Source organism: Oryza sativa, chromosome 1 (assembly GCF_034140825.1).
Source record: "Oryza sativa Japonica Group chromosome 1, ASM3414082v1".
NCBI lineage: Eukaryota > Viridiplantae > Streptophyta > Magnoliopsida > Poales > Poaceae > Oryza > Oryza sativa.
The window spans coordinates 43,505,680-43,525,787 of NC_089035.1; the positions used below are offsets into that span (position 1 = coordinate 43,505,680).

The 20,108-nt window shown below is 41.8% G+C and overlaps 5 protein-coding genes across 10 annotated transcripts; 2 read left to right on the forward strand and 3 right to left on the reverse strand.

Moving 5' to 3' along the window:
* Positions 1 to 2,552: 2,552 nt before the first annotated feature.
* LOC4323845 (cysteine protease XCP2) lies at positions 2,553 to 4,373 on the forward strand. The gene is made up of 2 exons (XM_015785228.3): positions 2,553 to 3,559; positions 3,924 to 4,373. The coding sequence occupies exons 1-2, from the start codon at positions 2,681 to 2,683 to the stop codon at positions 4,140 to 4,142; spliced, it is 1,098 nt and encodes a 365-aa protein (XP_015640714.1). The 5' UTR covers positions 2,553 to 2,680; the 3' UTR covers positions 4,143 to 4,373.
* A 1,457-nt stretch (positions 4,374 to 5,830) lies between these two features.
* On the forward strand, positions 5,831 to 7,374 carry LOC4323846 (cytochrome b5-like). Its single transcript, XM_015785314.3, has 3 exons — positions 5,831 to 6,029; positions 6,795 to 6,861; positions 6,952 to 7,374. The coding sequence occupies exons 1-3, from the start codon at positions 5,946 to 5,948 to the stop codon at positions 7,206 to 7,208; spliced, it is 408 nt and encodes a 135-aa protein (XP_015640800.1). The 5' UTR covers positions 5,831 to 5,945; the 3' UTR covers positions 7,209 to 7,374.
* Positions 7,375 to 7,712: 338 nt separating this feature from the next.
* On the reverse strand, positions 7,713 to 13,684 carry LOC4323847 (glycerol-3-phosphate dehydrogenase [NAD(+)]). The gene is made up of 12 exons (XM_015785217.3): positions 13,137 to 13,684; positions 12,316 to 12,392; positions 12,160 to 12,232; positions 11,586 to 11,803; positions 11,394 to 11,501; positions 11,228 to 11,291; positions 11,111 to 11,148; positions 10,906 to 11,026; positions 10,781 to 10,835; positions 10,549 to 10,597; positions 10,336 to 10,465; positions 7,713 to 8,178 (listed from the first exon to the last, which is right to left on the reverse strand). Exons 1-12 carry the CDS (start codon positions 13,246 to 13,248, stop codon positions 8,168 to 8,170), a joined length of 1,056 nt encoding a protein of 351 aa, XP_015640703.1. The 5' UTR covers positions 13,249 to 13,684; the 3' UTR covers positions 7,713 to 8,167.
* A 248-nt stretch (positions 13,685 to 13,932) lies between these two features.
* On the reverse strand, positions 13,933 to 16,995 carry LOC107281139 (pentatricopeptide repeat-containing protein At1g11290, chloroplastic). Of its 3 annotated transcripts, none has more exons than XM_066306852.1 (2): positions 15,039 to 16,995; positions 13,933 to 14,171 (listed from the first exon to the last, which is right to left on the reverse strand). In XM_066306852.1, exon 1 carries the CDS (start codon positions 16,862 to 16,864, stop codon positions 15,164 to 15,166), a length of 1,701 nt encoding a protein of 566 aa, XP_066162949.1. In that variant the 5' UTR covers positions 16,865 to 16,995; the 3' UTR covers positions 13,933 to 14,171; positions 15,039 to 15,163. The 3 variants fall into 3 exon arrangements, with proteins under 3 accessions (XP_066162949.1, XP_015640465.1, XP_066162950.1); XM_015784979.2 differs by having other exon boundaries at positions 14,025 to 14,163; XM_066306853.1 differs by lacking the exon at positions 13,933 to 14,171 and adding an exon at positions 14,564 to 14,688.
* A 509-nt stretch (positions 16,996 to 17,504) lies between these two features.
* Positions 17,505 to 19,633, reverse strand: LOC4323848 (uncharacterized). Of its 4 annotated transcripts, none has more exons than XM_015785275.3 (5): positions 19,144 to 19,633; positions 18,904 to 19,077; positions 18,282 to 18,464; positions 17,961 to 18,031; positions 17,505 to 17,856 (listed from the first exon to the last, which is right to left on the reverse strand). In XM_015785275.3, exons 1-4 carry the CDS (start codon positions 19,576 to 19,578, stop codon positions 18,029 to 18,031), a joined length of 795 nt encoding a protein of 264 aa, XP_015640761.1. In that variant the 5' UTR covers positions 19,579 to 19,633; the 3' UTR covers positions 17,505 to 17,856; positions 17,961 to 18,028. The 4 variants fall into 4 exon arrangements, with proteins under 4 accessions (XP_015640761.1, XP_015640769.1, XP_015640748.1 ...); XM_015785283.3 differs by having other exon boundaries at positions 17,505 to 17,864; XM_015785262.3 differs by having other exon boundaries at positions 17,961 to 18,067.
* Between the last annotated feature and the right edge of the window lie 475 nt (positions 19,634 to 20,108).

Consider the following 20,108-nt stretch of genomic DNA (forward strand, 5'->3'; position numbering starts at 1 on the left):
AGCCGACCCGACCACACACACCCTTTACTGTAGTCCATAGGTTGGTTATCTATCCAACCTGGGCTCAATCTCGATGGCCCATCATCGTACAAGCCCACCACGCTCTCTGTGACTGTCATGTGGGCCCATCAACAACTTGGACCTATTCTCTGCTGTCTTTTCTGCTCTCACTAGTCAACGGTCAGCCCTCCACGTCACAGCTTCATACTCTTCTTCTTCTTTATTTTTGAGATTACATACATTTCGCTTCTTTCCTTGCTTCTCCACGCTGATGTGGACGGTTGAAGACTCACACGTAGTACGTACTTACTTCATGCCAGACTTTTACTATTTTTTTAAAAAAGTTGTATAGAAAAATATTAAGAACTGCATGCATGAATTAATATTGGATGATCCATGGACGTGTACTGCTGGCAGGATCACATTAATTAGTTAGTAAGATATGCATGTGTTAATTAGTAGCCTTCATCTCTCCCTATACCAACAAAAAACAAGCCTCCATTTCAACTCGATCGATCGTGCCTAACTATACTTGCTAGCGTGCGAACGTTCTCTCTCTAGATCATCTTTATCCACCACACGTGTACCTATCTTAATTATTTAATTGATTGCGTGGCTTTGATTTCGTCAACGCAACTCTAGTATCAGGTGGAGACTTCGTTTTTCTTCCTCAATTAATTCAACCCATACGTAATTAAGTACTCCATTCATATATTTTAATATATGACGCGTTGACTTTTAACAAACGTTTAACCTTTCAAAAAAAATTATGTAATTATAATTTATTTTATTGTGACTTGATTTATCATCAAATGTTTTTTAAGCATGACACAAGTATATTTTTATATTTGCATAAAAATTTTGAATAAGACGAGTGGTCAAATGTTAGTTATAAAGTCAATAACGTCATACATTGAAAATACGGAGGGAGTAGCTAGGACGTATATATGCGCGATATTCTCTTGATGCAGATAGTCGCGTACACAACACACGTACTACGTAGAGATCTCGGTCGATCTCCTCTCAACTCTCAAGTCTCAAGTCGTCTCAGCAACTCTCTCAGCCTTCATTTCCATCATGTTTCCTTGTCTTTACCATTCCACCGATCGTTTACCAAGAATATACTTTTCTACTGATGGAGTATATATATTTGTAGTTTACTGTACATTATTTGTAGTTTTGTACCATTAATTTGTACTACTAGTTAACAGTCTCGACTAGATTACTCCATCTGTACCATAAAAAAAGGGCAGATTTTTCTTTGCCTTGTGCTACTAGTATGCGTGTCTTTATTGACTCCCAGGGCAATAGATTAGTACTACTATACTTCTAATTAAGCTTGCATGATTGCTAGATTACGGTCATAATGGCTAGCGAAAGTACGTACGTACGTGTGCCAAACCTGCCTGCCTGCCTATATATCTGAACAGAGTTTCAACAAAAGTACTCCTCCAAATGATGCACTACGGACGTAGTATTATTCTATAGCAGTACAGAACTTTACATGTGTTGGAAAAAAATCTAAACAAGATAATAATATTTACTTGTTCCGTAACATTTCGATCAAAACTCAAGAGCTGCTAGTTGTTATTATGGGCGGCACAAAAGCGAAAATGAGCTGGTTGTGGGCTCCAATGTGGTTGACGATGATATATACCAGCCCATGGGCTTACTTTTGGGCCTTCTTATTTGGAGTGTACAAGAACAATTTAGGCCCTTATTAGTTCTCAAAAGTTTAGGCTTAATTAGTTCACCTGCGTTTTTCTCTTCTATCTTCGTCTTAGCTGTGAAGTAAAGTAGTAAACCATATATGAAATGGATTATATACTGCCAGGAAAAAAAAACACGTGAAGGATAATAATTATGTCTCTCTGAAATTAAGTACTCCAGTTCCTCTCGCATGTGCAGTTTGCTTCAGATGCATGCCTGCCTGACACTTGTTCAGGCTTGCTTCTAGATGATACTCCGGAAGAGGAGTTTGATCACTCGAGGGGATATCCTCTCGTTGTTTGCATATCACTCAAATGATTATAAAAAAATTTGAAAAAAATTAAGAAGATGTATTAATATGTGATATATCACTCCACAAACATGCAAGTAAAAATTCAACTTCTACATCTCGCAACGAAAAAAAACAAATTTGGCTCTGAATATACGTTAACTAGCTGCGGTTCAATTTGTTTTTTTCGTTACGAGATGTAGAAGTTGAATTTGAACTTATATGTTTGTGGAGTGTTATATCACATGTTAATACACCTTTCCAATTTTTTTTAAATTTTTTTATAACCATTTAAGTGACATACAAAAAACGAGGGGATATCCCCTCGAGAGATTAAAACAGTTTCCCTGATGCTCCATATAATACTACTACTACTACAAGAGTAAGCGCCCAGCGTTCATATCATATGCATGCTTAAAAGCAAAGTCTAGTTCTTCAGATACCAAATCATCCAAGATGCTAACCATGTCTTAAAGCTCTCGCATGGTTCATATAACCTTCAACATGTAGCACACGCAGTTGATCTATCGATCGATCGATCGTGTCTTTGCTTTCAAGCAAAATTAACAATCGATCTAAGAAAGAAAGAAAAGCTAAGCTATATATACACATGCATTCTCTCATCTCTACCATGCACAGCAGCAGCAGCTTGTATCATCCTACTAGTAGTAGCTTGCAACAATGGCGGCTTCAATGAATTCGAAGCTTCCCCTGGCTCTTGTGCTCCTCCTGCTGTGCGGCGGCGCATGCGTAGCGGTAGCCATGCCCAGTGAATTGTCCATAGTTGGCTACTCGGAGGAGGATCTGGCGTCGCATGAGAGGCTGATGGAGCTGTTCGAGAAGTTCATGGCCAAGTACCGCAAGGCCTACTCCAGCTTGGAGGAGAAGCTGAGGAGGTTCGAGGTGTTCAAGGACAACCTCAACCACATCGACGAGGAGAACAAGAAGATCACCGGCTACTGGCTGGGCCTCAACGAGTTCGCCGACCTCACCCACGACGAGTTCAAGGCTGCCTACCTCGGCCTCACCCTCACTCCGGCGAGGAGGAACAGCAACGATCAGTTGTTCAGGTACGAGGAGGTGGAGGCGGCAAGTTTGCCGAAGGAGGTGGACTGGAGGAAGAAGGGGGCGGTGACGGAGGTGAAGAACCAGGGGCAGTGCGGCAGCTGCTGGGCGTTCTCGACGGTGGCGGCGGTGGAGGGGATCAACGCCATCGTGACCGGCAACCTGACGCGCCTGTCGGAGCAGGAGCTCATCGACTGCGACACCGACGGCAACAACGGCTGCAGCGGCGGCCTCATGGACTACGCCTTCTCCTACATCGCCGCCAACGGCGGCCTCCACACCGAGGAGTCCTACCCGTACCTGATGGAGGAAGGCACCTGCCGCCGCGGCAGCACGGAGGGGGACGACGACGGCGAGGCGGCGGCGGCGGTGACCATCTCCGGGTACGAGGACGTGCCGAGGAACAACGAGCAGGCCCTGCTCAAGGCCCTGGCCCACCAGCCCGTCAGCGTCGCCATCGAGGCCTCAGGCAGGAACTTCCAGTTCTACAGCGGGGTATGAAACAATTAATCAACAATGTTCTCTCTTCAATAGCTAAAAAAACACAAATGCTTTGCTATAGATAAAAGAAAATATATTATAGTATGTAATAAATATTATAAAAATTATCGAACATATTAGTACCACTTGTTTATTTGTTTGAACTGAATATTTGGGCTATTCCATAATAACAAAAGATATCAGCAGTCAATTTTTAAAAACAGCAGTGGGTGTTTGATTCACTGCCACCATCACTAGAGACTTTATAGGAGTATAGGTTAATGGAATTTAATTGTAGTAGTAAATTGTTTGTAATTACTTCTTAATTTGCCATTTTCTTCTTGTCCTGACTTGAAATTAATGGTGATTAATCGGTCAGGGTGTGTTTGATGGTCCGTGCGGCACGCGGCTGGATCATGGCGTGACGGCCGTTGGATACGGGACGGCCAGCAAGGGACACGATTACATCATCGTGAAGAACTCGTGGGGATCGCATTGGGGTGAGAAGGGGTACATCCGGATGAGGAGGGGCACCGGCAAGCACGACGGCCTCTGCGGCATCAACAAGATGGCCTCCTACCCAACCAAGAACGCTTAAATTAAATCAGTTTCTTAATTTCAAGGATACAAAATAATAACACAAGAAGAGGACTCTCTTAATTCATCCTGCTTGTAAAGTTCGTTGTTGTTATCTCGGCACTTCCAAGTGTTTCTCAGTACTCGTATTCATTGTTATTCATTTTCAATTCCCATCCACATTTCAAGATTGTTTGTCTCTCATTATTTTTCATCGGTGAAAATTAAAGATGGTGATGGATAGATGTAATAATTACTGGGATTCCCTCTTTGTTTCTTTGTAATATTTATTAATAATCGGTGGCTACTTTGGGGCTGTCACAAATTCGTAAAAATAAAAAACGAAGAACGAACTCGACCAAACTAGCCTCTCTCTCTCTCTCTTAAAATCTTTCGATCATCTCAGTTCTGGTCTTATTATAGTTTGCTTTTCAGTTTCTGTTAGTTTCCCATCTTTAGAAAGCCGAAAAATCAACCTTCTTCCCACATCGATCCCCATGTTATATCGTCTTCACTGTTGCTTTTAAAAAAAATATAGAATGTGAAAATGTCTGGTTACGATAAAAAGGAAAACACCCGGATACGATTATTGAACCATGTCGATATTAGCTAGAGAGATAACAACTGAGTAGAGCATAATAAAGCAATTAGATCGCCATATCCAACAAAATATGGATGGCCATATCCTATCCATGCATGACCGTGAACCAAACACACTCTAAGTTATGTATGTTATCCAAGAAGACAAAAAAAAAAGATATAAATATAGCTGAATGAGAGATACTCCATCCGTCCCTAAAATATAAGAGATTTTGGTTGGAAGTGACACATCCTAGTCCAACGAATTTGGACATGCTTCTGTCCAGATTCATTGTAATAAGATATATCACATCCCACCAAAATCTCTTATATTTAGGGACGTGGGGAGTAGTTCATAATTATAGAGTTAGTGGCACATGATGGGAAGCAAGTGAGAGTTGCATAGGATTTGGGCAGACTTGGCAGGTTGGCTTCCGTCCCATAATATAGCAATCTAGGATGGGATGGAATCTATTATAGGACAATGTATCTAGACATGACTCGTAATATAGCAACCTAGGATGGGATGAGATCCATCCTAGGACTAGATATATTATGGGACGGAGGGAGTAGTTTATACTTTGGGTAAAAACATAAACCAGTAGGAAAAAAGAAGCAATTATTTTTGCACATTTTTCTCTTTTACGTGAATAAGTTTTGGTGGTCGTTCAGAAAGAGAATTTGAATTTCCAAAAGACTGTATAAACCGTGTAGTATAACTGTAAACCAATTGGCCACCACTACTTCTGTTGGACAGAAAAGCATGAAGTACAGTAGTACCGTATTTGTACAACATACAGATACAGGGAGGGAGGGCCCACACACCAGACTAGTCTAGTCGCATACGGATCGGATCCACAGACTAGCTGGCTAGCTGCTACGGTTGTTGGTGTGGAGTACACAGAAAAGAAAAAAAAAAGGAACCATGTGGTTGGGGTCGGTGAGACAAGCGCCCTTACCCACCAACCAAACTGACTATGACTGGTGGGCCCTTCGACCTACTCCCACTATACAACTCTACTGCTCCTCAATCCTCTCCTCCTCCTCCTCCTCCTCATTCGCGATCTCTCTCTCTCTCTTTCTTTCGTCGTTGGATCCAAAGCTCCTCCTCCTCCTCGCCTCGCGCTCCTCGTCCCTTCTCTCGTCCCATCTCTCATCTCATCTCTTGGTAGTTGCCAGTTGGGACTTGGGAGAGAGAGGAGCAGGAGGCAGGAGCAAGAGGAGGGCAAGATCGATCAAGATCAACATGTCCAACAACAAGGTGCTGACCCTGGAGGAGGTCTCCAAGCACAACACCAAGGACGATTGCTGGCTCATCATCGGCGGCAAGGTCTTCTCCCTTTTCTCTTCTCTTCTCTTTTCTTTTGATTAGTATGACACACGGTCTTGCTGGGAACTTTTAGGGACAAACTTTTCATCACTGTGCGGATATGGCTTTCCAGATAGGATAGGATAGCAAACATCCCTCATAAATTAGCCTATCCTGACCTTAATTTTTGTTGAGAATCTCCTACTGCACATTTTTTTTCCTGTAATGTTCCTGAACATCTTTTCTTAACCAGTCATTTTCATGGAGCCTATATAAGAATGTACCTCACTAGTCCTGGTATAAATATTTTGTGGTTTAATGCGAGAAACTGTTCTTTGTAATCTAAATGTGCAGCTCTTGTTTCATCTTTTATTCCATAGGATTCACAATTCTGTTGATATGTCAAACGCTAAAGAATAATGCAAGATCTTTTACTTCATAGAGCCAAGGAAAAATCAGTTTTGCTTACTTCTCTATTTCCAGTTCAATCAGATGAACAAGCCTGTTTAAAATATGCTCAGAACTTTAGGGAGCTTATATGTTCTCGTGTAGTATATGTCAAGAAGCTATTTTGACTCTGTGAACATGATGTTGGCTGATCAAAAGATATGTATTTTTTCAACAAACTGTTCTATAAGGGAGGTTGCTAGGGTCATTTGCTCATTTTTATACACTGAAATGTGCTTGGTTATTGTTGCTTTTATATTGACGAGGCCTTATATGGTGAAAAAAAAATCCCCTTTACACAAATCAAACTCATAGAAGTATTTGTTTTGCTACTTGCAGGTGTACAATGTGACCAAGTTTTTGGAGGATCACCCTGGAGGTGATGATGTCTTGTTGTCTTCGACTGGTAAAGCCCCATTGCTGCATTGCATACTTGTTGATCGATAAGGTTTCAGGAAATCTGATTTCAGCTTACAATGGTACTTGAATATTGCAGCCAAGGATGCTACCGACGACTTCGAAGATGTGGGGCACAGCACCACTGCTCGGGCGATGATGGATGAGTATTATGTCGGCGACATTGACGCAACCACGATACCCACCAAGGTGAAGTACACGCCCCCGAAGCAACCACACTACAACCAGGATAAGACACCAGAGTTCATCATCAAGATCCTCCAGTTTTTGGTTCCCTTGGCGATATTGGGATTGGCTGTTGCTGTAAGGATCTACACCAAGTCAGAGTCTGCTTAGTATTGTTGTCAGTCTTTCAAAAGGTCAAGAACTTAATAAGTTAGTGAGGATCCGAGGATTGCGTATTTTGTACCAGCATGGTCTGTCATGTTTGTTATGGTTCTAAGACTAATACTGGTAAAATGTGACTAAATCAAATGGATATTTGATCATATTTTCCATGGTACTGATGAATGTTCCAGAATGGCTGCTCTAATTTGATGTCATTTTCTGTACCTTGCTCAACCAGATATGCTTATGGATGTATCTGCAGCATTACAGATTCTGTACTGTCAGATAATTTCAGCCTGATGACTTTTGAATTCATCTACTTTCAATTGTTTTTATCGAATCATAATCATATTTGAACGGGAGGGACTCCTTATCAGAGAAATGTAGAATGAATGATAACAACAACGATCTGCAGATCTCAGTGCCAAGTGCATCAAGCAAGCAACAATTCTCAGGCATATGTAGAATGATAACAACGATTTGCAGATTTCAGTACCAAGTGCATCAAGCAAGTAACAATTCTCAGGCAAATGTTGGACTAATATTAAACACAGCCTGGAGTCTTGAACTGTTAAGGGGTTTAAGTATTCCCAGCGTACAAAGTTTTTAGTTGTGAATATAAAACCTCAACATAGTTAACAAGCCACTGTTAGACGATAACAAATATGAGCAAACTATATTGCTCACATACTGATGCGTTGTATCATTAAAAAAATAAAGCACATATGAGCATAATGTGTAATCAGTCATAAACAGATGTGAAATGTAAGTGCATTCTGACGACTTCTTGCATGGACTGTTGCTGAAGGCCTGGAAATGTCCAAGATCTGACAGATGAGTTGATGACCCCGCAACGAAGAACACTGACATGAAGAATTTCCTGAGCCTTGCTCCACTAGAAAGCAGAGGTCCTTCAAGACCTTTAGCAAGCTGAAACTGTTATTGATGACATCTTCAGAGAACAGCATTCAGTGGATTCCTGAAACGGGTTCATGTCAGGTCACAATAGAAATAAAAACTTATGCCAGTTGGAATTGAAACATGAGTCACAGTTTTCTTTTAAAGAAAGAAACTAGGTCCTGAATTTCGATGAGCATATTGCCATGACTCCAAATAAATTCCGCTGTTCAAGTTTTGGAGGTATTTCATGTTATCTTGTTTGTGTCTTGTCTAGGCTCAACACCAAAAGTTACTTTGTAGACATAAAAAGATGAAAGTGATGTGTTTGGCAGATTCTTTTGGTCCTTGTTCCCCAGGAAGATTGGAATTTAAAATGTTGTGGACAATTTAATCCACTAAAATATGATAAATCAACTAATCCGTGAAAGGTGAAATAGTTTATTTTGGTTGCATCTAAGACAGGACATGAACAATCATTAGCGTGTTTCCGCTTCATCTTCATATAGTGGATACTGTACCATGAATAATTTTATCTTGGCAAATGCTATTGCAATATGTTTAAGATTTGATTATTGAGATGAAATTGGAGAACTACAAGTGAAAACTGTCCAGGGAATACAAAACACTCCTAAAATAAATATCATTTCTAAGTAATACCTGCATGTGTTAAGAGTAAAAGAAATACATCTTATATTAAAATAGATCATCAGAAACACATGCCATTCAAAAAGGAAATCAACAATCTATTCACTGTATCAAGTAGCCTATAGCAGAAAGTTGCATTATCTGAAGGTTCTTAAGGTACTTGGATTGTAAAATTCTAAGGCCACTAAAATTTACTGAAAGGAAGCAGCATTTTGTATCAAAGACCAAATTTTCAACTAGCAAACTTCGATAATAGTGAAAATGGGTTCAGCTAAGAGAAGCTTAACAAAATCTGCATGACAAAAGCTAGGTGCAAAATCTGCTACTCTTAAATGAAGTCATTGGACGAAACTTAAAATATAGAAAGTACACTTTTAACTTCTTTCATTACATAACTCGCAAACTTCTTCTCCATGTCATAGTGTGAACTCTAGGAACTTGAATTCCAATTGATTCAGAAAATTATAGTAGAATGATTATTTGTTCAAATTCAGTCTCTAATATTTTATTCCTGTGTTTCACTGTATTAGAATGCAATTTCTTCCATTAGAAATGTTCTCCATGTTTGTGTCCAATGATATCGTCAGTACACCCAATGACCCAGAACTGGATCAGCACAGGCATCAAGTCCACCTGGTGGTCCTGGAATATTCAGTTAGTTCATTGCTTACTTATCATATAAGGCAATACAGTGATCGCTCTCAAGTTCCTTGCACACCTCCACCTACCCCTCTACCCATCATGATTCCAGGCCAGTGAGGCTTTCGGATGAAACATTCCATCTAGGAAGTAGGAATATGGTATTATAGTTCTACAATCCATTGTTGCTCTGTCTGTCAGCAAAAGCAGCTCCAAAATTACAAGGCCTGATCAACAGTTTGTAATTGGGAATCCTTCCAAATTTAACATTTCAATATCAAATCAGCACTCCATGAATCCAAAACAACACTATTTAAGTCTTCCCAAATTATCACTCAACATTTCCTTGGTCTTTACTACATACAATGAATTATTGAAATGTGGAAAGCTCTAAATATAAAGGCTCAAATATTAGTTTTCTTTTGTGATACTTGGAAGTTGGAAACAATGTACACAGCGTGTTTGTAAAAACACACTATATTACAAAATTATGAAATGGGTGAACAGTGAACTGCATACTGGATGTAAATTGTTTCTTTTTTTTGGGCGAGGGTCATTAACTTTTTAAACTTCCAGGTTATTAAACTTAAGCATGGCCTGTTGTTTGTGGTGTTTCATTCAAGAAGCACCCTTATAAATTATACCATGAAATTCTTTCACTCTATTTTCCATATAAACTGAATTTGTTTATTCCAATCCATGGATTTCTGGCAAGGTCACTCAATTTCCAAACAACAAGGGACAGAAACACATAATCAGTCATGCACTTTATGAGGTGACATGGCTGAATAATAATATTATATATATAACGGATTCAGACATTAGGTATGTTTCAACTTGTTCTGTTGTAACAAGTGATACTGAGAATAGTGGCAATAATACAATTTGCAGAATCTAGCTCAGTAATACGCATTAGAACCATTGATGATGGAGAGGTTGGGCGTGTGCTCACTGTATTCAACTATTGATGTAGGAGGTAGCTGACCAATACAAATCTCATGCACTGTGGACAGAAGAGGAAACAATTCTTGCCACCCTCGATAAGTCAAGACTTCATAAACTTCTTTTGCTGTGGACACTCCCTGCAAGTGAAACTAATAAAGATTAGATGCACTAAGAAGGCAACGAATTCACCATGTTTGCTTGGTTCCAGATATTTGCTTACCTGAAGTTTTTGGCCATGTAGCATCTCGGCCTCCAACTCATCAAAAGACCTGTAAGAATGATGAAATACCATAGTTATTATGTAATCATCACAAAACAGAAAAAAAAATCTATGTGAAAACTCTTTAGTATAGGCCATCAACATCGACATACTTTGTATTTTGATTCTCTAACAAAGTTAAAGTATAGAGTAAAATTATCAAAAGACATTATGTATGTTTTAGACAAGAAACCTTTTGCCACCATTTCGTGCAAAGGCCTCAGCGACTCTTCTGTTTCTCCCACCAACTGCCATGAAACACTCATCTTGTCAGTGTTTGTCAGCTCAATGGTAAAAGGAGAACAATGAGATACATACGGCATGTAGTTATTAGGTCAGCCACACCACAGCTCTCAAAGAAAGTGTTGTCCCTGACTGTAGGGGATAGAAGCTTAGAGAAAGCACGCATTTCCCGCAAACCAATCCTCATTATTGCAGCCTGACAAATAGATAAAACAGATCATTAAACTCTATGATACAATGAAAATTCTTCTCTGTTATGTTTTCAATAAAAATAGCATACCTTGGTATTGTTCCCCATATCCAAACCATCAACAAGACCTGCAAGTTGATTCCATCACTTAAATATTAAAATTTGAAAGGAAACAATGACTACTACAAATTAACAAACATGTAAAACCTGCTGCAATGGCCACGACATTTTTCAGTGTTCCACATAATTCAACTCCTTCAATATCCTCTACCTGTACATGAAGGACACAGGTTTTTCATTTTCTGCTGAACCACTGCTAGGAATCACTCTGGTGAGAGGGTTTGTTTCAATGAGATTTTATGGTTGAACTTACAACAGAAACCAGGAAGTAAGGTGTTGTAAAAAGTTTAGCCCATCGGGTTGCCACTTCCTTGTCTTTCTTATATCCAATTGTCGCTTCACTGAATTTCTCAACAGCAATCTGCATTTGAAAGGTGCACCTGGTTACTTTTCACCTTTAGGGAGTACAAAGAAACTTTGCATGGGAAGTTCAGAAGATGCTTGCCTCATTTGCAATGTTAGCACCCATAAGGACACAGCAATTGATTCCAAGTATGTTTGTAATTAATTTAGATATCATGCATGGTCCTTCCATCTTGACCTCCATGCCCTTGATGAGGGAGATACCCTCAGTTCCTGGCCTTAGTTTACCCACAAGCTTCTTACATATACCCTCCACAAATTGATGGGGAGTCACAAAAACAAGCATATTTGCATCTTTCACTGAAAAAAAAAGGAGACTTTTATGGGTGTTTGTTTGTCAAGATGAAAAAAAGCATGATGTAGACAGGGAGGCTGCAATGATGATAGCATTTTGCTTATGAAACCTATATTACAACATCCCACCCACCCCCCAAAGTAGTATCAAATAGCACATCAAAGCTAATAATTTTGAGTGTATCTATAAGTTGATTTTCATTTTACTGAAGCAGCTGCTGGCTTTTTTCTTTTTCTTTTTCTTTTTTTTGGTGAAGAGAACTTCCTTCATTAACTAGATCTCTAAGCATTATTGTAGCATCCAAGAGCAATGTATCCAATTAAGAATAATTATAATTAGGAATACAATTTACGGTGTTTACCTGCATTCTCCAAATCAGGATCAGCAATTACATTAGCTCCGAGCTTTATACCAGGTAAGTATTTGCAATTCTCCTGTAATATGCGAGGATCATGCTAGAATCATTTACTGATTCCAGAAGTAAAATAAAGCACGGGGAATTAGTTTGAACTCTTACATTTGCTTGGTTAATGGACTCAGAGAGCTTCTTGCCTGTTGGTAATATTTCTTCAAACACCCACATCCTTACTTCATCTACGAATAAATTACAACAAAATCAGCACAAATAGGTGCAGGATGTAGGGTTGTCAAAAGAACTCATGCAAAAAAGAACCATAGCTAGCATTAGAGTTCCCCCAAGTACCCAATAAATACTACTCCCTCCATCCCAAAATGTTTGACGCCGTTGACTTTTTTAAAAATGTTTGACCGTTCGTCTTATTCAAAAAATTTAAGTAATTATTAATTCTTTTCCTGTCATTTGATTTATTGTTAAATATACTTTTATGTATACATATAGTTTTACACATTTCACAAAAGTTTTTGAATAAGACGAACGGTCAAACATGTTTAAAAAAGTCAACAGCGTCAAACATTTAAGGAAGGAGGGAGTAGTACGTTTGTGGTAGATAATTTGCAGACTACAACATGGCAATTCAATCTTAAATAATAAAGTCAATTTGATGGTTTCATGCGGTTGGATAACATTGATAGGCTCTCAAAAGAACATCTTACAGGGGCTAAGTGGAATGCAGTAAGATTGTTTTTGTTACAAGTAGAAAGATCCCAACAAAACACAGGGTATATATGGTCTCTGATTGAATGGTTAGAGTCTTAGAGAAGACAATTACAAACAACAATAGACATGGAAATGACCCAACAGTTGTAGCAAACACAATGCATATGCTGATATGCATAGAGCCCACATAGGGAGATGCATAATTCAGAAATGCAACACATGGGGAATTAATGGAGAATTGTGAGAGGGAAGGTACCTACCATGAAAGGAGGGCAACTTAGCGGTGTTAGAAGCGATGAGGCGGGAGGCGACGCTGCCCCAGTTGCCGCTGCCGATGACGGCCACAAGATTCTTGGCGTGTCCGTTCTCCATCCCGGTGGCGGAGGGCGAAATGCAGATCAAGAAAGAACCCGACCGACCCAGCCAGCCAACCAGCAAGGGGAGGGAGCAAACAAAGAAATAATAGGAAGAAGGAGCCAACAAGAACGAGCAGCTAGCTTATATATACGGATTGAGGAGGGGAGGGAGCACAAGAAAGGGAAAGAGAAGTAGAAACAAAGAAAATGGGGGGTGAAGAATGTTACTAGGAAGGAGGGGCGAGCATCCCCAAGAAGTGCATGTGTCTGTATCGTGCGAGCCGCTCTACCAGATTGTCCTTTTCAGCAACAGACCATTGGAATCGATAGAGACATGGCAGTCTGTCTTGGCACTTGCGAGCGAGCGGGAGGAGGAGGAAGAAGAAGACTCGCTGGAGAGGACGGTGGCTGTGGCGGGGAGGATTTGTCGATCTGCTGCTTTTGCTGAGGTCAGGTGTGGAGGCTCTCCCGTCTCGGTGGTATCGGAGGATTGCCCTCCTTCATCCTCTCGCTGGGCTTCTTTGCTTCCTCGGCCCAAACCATCAAGGCCCAAACCGCCTCCAGCCATGACATTTCTTCGTCTTGTCTGTCACAAGCTTTCTCTCAAGCAGCAAACTGAAGGAAAACCCCCGTTCTCTTAGCTTAAACAGGCATCAAACTGCATGATACAGTCTGTAACATGACTGGCCATCAAGCAAGATTACTTGTGTATGAATGATTACTCAAAGTGATCCCCCTTTGGTTTCTGGAGCGCCCACAGGAGAGGCAGACACAACATGGATTCTACCATCAGGCCAGGCCAGTCGTTTTCTGATTTGTTTCTCCCCCTTGCCCACTTCGATGGACCAACCTAAGCCACTCGGTCTTGACGCTCCTCGATTTGCTTGGTACAAAGTCCTACCAGCTCTTCCCTCGGTCTATGGAAGTTCCCCTGCAAAACTGGGTCCAAATTATGATGTGCAGGAAACAATAACAAAAGCACATATCAAACAAGAAAATGCACCGTTGGTACTAAGCTATATATGGGTCAAATAAGTACTGGCGCCTTCCACTCTTTCTTAAACTCTTTTAAGAAAAACTCTTATCTTTGTCTTCTCACAGAACATTGCAAACCAAAAACTACAAGGGGTGGGTTCAATGTGCAGTTTTAAGAAAAACTCTTATCTTTGTCTTCTCACAGAACATTGCAAACCGAAAACTACAAGGGGTGAGTTCAATGTGCAGTTTTAAGAAAAATAACTCTTTATCTTTGTCTTCTCACAGAACATTGCAAGCTGAAAACTACAAGGGATGAGTTCAATGTGCAGTGAACAAAAGGATTGCATGGATAGAACCTTATGCTATATCATGCAACAATAGCACAGCAAGTTAGGATGAAACATTTTGCTGGTTCTATTGTAAAGGGCCTACAATTAGCTCACAGCCTCACATACAGCCATAGAGGCCTGCAAAGGCCCTGTAAAAAAAGATTGAAAAAAAAGAGTTAATTTTATGTACAGAAGGAAGTGGATGTTTCTTGTTTAACTGAAATACACTTTCTGTTATGCACTTATGCTTATGCAAAACAAGAAATAGGCTAAAGGGTTCATTACATCAGGTTAATTTAGGCTCCAGTTATACGGCGATCAGTTATCTTGCTTCCAGTAGAACTCATCGTTATAACACCAGAATTATCCAATCTGGTGCTGCTTTACTCACTAATGATAAACGCAATGAGGTTCATACTAAAGCAGAAGGAAGTTTAACTGTTTAAACCTCCAAAAATTTACGAGCAGGTAGTCAAATCTATCACTAACTTTGGCATACCTTTTCTTACACATATTTCTAGCTTGCTTCGTTCGGTAAGCATCACCCTCAGAGCTTCGGTCTATAATTCAGTTCTAGGTAGCAACCAAGACAGTGGCATGCATCTTGTAAGCACAGGCTGCTTATTATCTATGTTGCATCTGGTCCTCAATACGACTCCAAGATGGCTCCTTCACTATTCCTTTACCTGACATGGTCTCCCTGATCTCAGCAGCATTACCCCAACGGCCATCACCAGCAAAGGCATTTGATAACTGAACATGAACAGATGAGTCATGAGGATTTAGCTCCATTAGACGCTTGGACACTCGGATTGCAATCTCAAGGTTCCCATGAATCTGGCAGGCACTGAGCAGAGCTCTGTATACTGATGCACCAGGTTTTATAGGCATGCCATTAATCAAGTATTCAGCTTCATTGAGATAGCCTGCTCGACCAAGAAGATCAACCATACAAGCATAGTGTTTTGTCCTTGCTCCCACAAGATACCCTTTATCTTTCATCAAGTTGAAATACTCGAGCCCTTTATCTACCAAGCCAACATGGCTGCAAGCTGTGAGGACTGACAAGAAGGTTATGTGGTCTGGCTGAACATGTAGCCTCCTCATTTGTTCAAACATCTCAACTACCTCCTTTCCATGGCCATGTTGAGCACATCCCGACATTAGTGAATTCCAAGAAACCAAATTGGGTGCTTCCATTGAAATGAAAACGCCATTGGATTCCCCTATTGCACCATGTCTGGCATACATGGAAATCAGGCTGTTCTGGACATCCACAACAGAATCATATCCAATCTTCAGAATAAGAGTATGAACCTGCCTACCCTCTAGCAACGAGGATGAGCTACCTATAGCCTTCAATATGCTGGCAAAGGTGAACACATCCATATCAGTGCCGTGCCTTCTCATTTCCAAGAAGTGTTGAAACGCCTCTTTACCTCTTCCCAGACAGGAGAGCCCAGAAATGACGGAATTGAATGATACCTGATCTTGACATGAAACAGACATCTGCACCTTGACAAAATCTTCCCAAATGCCGCACTTGGAGTACATTGTCACAAGAGCAGACAGAACAAACGGATCGTGCTCCAAGCCCTTCTTAAGCACTGCGCAATGAACTTGCTTCCCATGATCTATGTCCTCCGGGCTCGCGAATGAGCTGAGAAGGCTGCTGTACGTCATCAAGTTTGGTGCCACACCAGAGCGTTCCATCTCCCTGACCAACAGCACGGCGTCATGAGGCCTTCTGCTTAGAACGAACCCTGTCACGAGCGCCGTGAAAGTGGCCACGTTCTTCTCTTCCATCTCCCCAAACACCTGCTGCGCCGCGCCCAAACGACGGCATTTGGCGTACATGTCCACCAAGGCAGTGCCGACGACGACAGAAGCAAAGAAGCCACACCTGAGGCCAACGGAGTGCAGCATTGCTCCAGCACCGGCATTCTCCAGCCTGACGCAGGCGACCAGGACGCTGGACACGGACGACGCGGTGGGGGAGACGCCGGCGCGCACCATGCGCGCGAAGGCCGCGACGGCGAGGTCGGGCGCGGTCGACTGCGCGTGGCCGTAGATGAGCGTGTTCCAGGTGACGGCGGTCCTTAGGGGCATTTGGTCGAACAGGTGCTGTGCCTCACGGAGGCGGCGGGATCGGCAGTAGAAGGCGAGGAGCGCGGTGTTGGCGAAGGGGTTGGAGGCGGAGAAACCGAGTTTGGTGGCGGCGGCATGGCACTGGTCGGCGGCGGAGGGGCGCGGCGGCTGGGCGGCGAGGAGTTGGACGAAGGCCCGCGGGGTTCGCGACTCGGCGTGGCGGAGGAAGCCGCGCATTTCATCATTCAATTCGGGATTGGATTTGTGGAGCCCGATCCGATTGAAACGGCGAGATGCTCCCTCCCACTGAGCAGTGAGCACTGCTATGCTACCTCGCGAGAAAGTGGCAAAGATGGTGAACGACTCATTTTCGGGGGATTTGCAATTATGACGTTGCAAATATTAACATTTGCTATAATGACACAGGACCCACATTTTATAGACACAAATGGGCCTATTTGTCACCCACTTGTGTCAAAAGTGCGAAACCCCAATGTTTACAGTCCTAATATTGCAATTTTCTCATCATTTTGAACAAACAAGTTTGATTAATTATGAACAAACAAGTTTGATTTAGATGATGATTCCACAGTACAAGTAAGCTAACAGAAGATGACAAAAGGCATGTTTATGAGATTCTAAGAAGCAACTGGTTGGTAGCTAGCTTATGATGATCTGGAAAAGCTAGGTTTCCTACCTTCTAGCTTTTAATTCATTTTCTAGATTTTATAACTACAGTTTTTTAGAATCCAGACAAAAGCTGAACTGTTTAGAGAAGTTTCTGATTCTCGGAGAAGCTACAGAAGTTAAAAGCACCCCCAATCAAGCCCAAAATATCCCCTCCCCTCCGCTTCAACACAAGAGGCAAGTGACTAAGTGAGTACCAATTCAGCAGCTTTCTGCCTAGGATTGGTTACAAATAAAATTGCAATATATGTCAACATCGTGTAGTTAATCACGAAACGTTAATCATTTCTCCATTGAGTGGCAAAAAGGTAATCCTAGATATACAAGCAAGATTAGGTTTTGGGACCCTCTATCCATTTGCCTGTCAGGCACGTCCAAAGCTGTCCGAATTCCAAATAATCCATTTGCCTTTTCCTCTCTTCTATTGAGAAAGATCAACCAATCCAATTGTCACAAGACATGCCCAGTGACCTAAGTCATAATTTTGGGTGTTCCACTAACATCATGAAGCGCGTCATCATCTTTCTTCGCCCATTTTCCCCCTGCAAGACTGAGACTCATTAGGTTCATGGCAGTTGTCCAACTAACTAACAAGTGCTAAAGTTTCAAAAAAGAAAAAAAAAACTAAGGAGTGCTAAATACCTACCTTTCTGAAGTGTATTCTTGAGAATCAAGGACGTGTAATATTGGGATGAAGCCTTAAGAGATGACCAATCACTGAAAACATACTGCCAAACTTCAGCATGGATTTCTCTGTAGAATTAAGAAGGTACAGTATGATAACAGTGGAATGAACAAAATGGAGTTATATAACAAGAAAAGATATGACTCCCAAATGTACCATTGCCATAATTTCCACAGGCTAATGTTGTATTTCCAGTACTACTGAAGAATGTTCAGAAATTACTACTAATTGACTCGAGCATGTTGGAACAGCAATTGAGCAACACCCTTGTTTACAGTTTACCTTATCTTGCAATCTCTGGATCCTCTGAGCTTCTTCTCTGATTGAAAAAAGGTTGGTCTTGATCTCATTACAAATCCTCCCTTCCAGTAGCCTCACTGGAACCCAGAGCTTCGGCTCCAGTTCCACCACATAAGAAAGTATAGTCTGAAATTCCTGATCCGCTGATATTTCCCCACCATCAACCTGAACAGCACACCCAAATCATCATATTATCTAACCCTAGTCTCGAGATTAAGATTCAGAAAATGAAATTCATAGCATCTTGCTTCTAGAATCCAGACCAGCTGGAATCAGATTTAATCGAGAATAAGTACCGATGGTTAATGCAATGAGCAGCTGATTGTATGAAAAAGTGAAAAATCTTAAATCTGAACCACCATCAATGCGACATGTATAGAGGCTGGATTTCTATCCATTATCTAAAAAAATCAATGCAGTATGTCGTATGTTTGGGATGAATGGGGGTTGATTCCTTTTCTCAATTCATGCTTACTATGCACTACTATCTCTCTTCTTCTTCTTCAAAAAGAAAGAAAGAAAAAATCATGCTGTTGGGATCATGGCATGGAATGAAATGTGGTAGTATGATTCGGCAACATGGATTTGGAATAGCATCTCACACCTCCTCCTGGACGGACCAGTTGCCCTCGAAGACCTTGAAGTCGCCGTCGATCATGTTGAAGGCGATCTCCCTCCTCCGCGCTCCGGCGGGCAGCAGCTGCAATTCGCCCTCGTAGCAGTCGATGGTGCCCCTGGCGTTGAACTTGAAACCCAGCGCGAGATCCTGCTCACCCACCTGCGGATGAAAGCACAGATAAGGTCAACCTAAATTGATTGGTGGTGGAGGAGGAATTGGGGGTACCTGGTAGAGGCGGGCGAAGCAGTCGGACTGGTCGAGGAGGCGGCACTCGGAGAGGCCGGGGATGAAGCCGGCGAGGCCCTCGTAGTCGGTGAGCGTGGCCCAGACGGCGTCGAGCGGGGCGTCGACGCGGACCCGGGCGCGGACGAGGCGGCGGTTGCGCTTGGGCAGCTTGCGCACCTGGATCTCGAACCCGTACCGCTCGTCCCGCTCCTCCTTGTGGTGCTGACCTTCCTGTTCGTCTTCGTCGTGGGCGACGTCGGGCGGTGGGTCGGGCGAGGATGAGATGGGGGAAGGTAGCCTCGACGGAGTAGTGACGGCGAGGCGGAGGCGCGCATGGGGAATCGAGTAGCTGCTGCCGCTACTGGCGGAGGCGGCGGCGAGGAGACGGAGCGGTGGGTGGAGGAGGCCATGGGAGGAAGAGGAGAGCACGGCCATGTCAGTCAACTCAAAGCTCTTTTTTCCTTTTTTGTTTTTTTTTTCCTTTCTCCCTGCCTATTGGCAATTGACGGACTAGTAGTATCTATCCGTACGAACAAACAAGAGCAAATGCAGAAAATTCGTTGTAATTTATACTCCACACAAATTTTGAAATTGGCCTAAATTTGTAGACTGTAGTCGATTATGGCGGTATCGCATCGTGTTGACCGCTAATGAGCTTATGATTTCTTGGAGAGGCGTGCGTGATAATGGAGTACAGATGGATCCAATACATTACAGGCAGCATATGATATCCCTGAACTAACTATTTTTCTTGCTTTCACCGGTGATAGATGTTGTTGGGAGGCAGTTGATTTTTAAATACATGATGATGCAGTTGATTTTTTTATAAATATTTAATCATTTATTTTATTTAAAATTTTTTGTGCAAATATAAAAAATTTTAAGAGCATTTGACGATAAATCAAGTCATAATAAAATAAATAAATACATTATTTTTTTAATAAGATGAATAATTAAATATATCT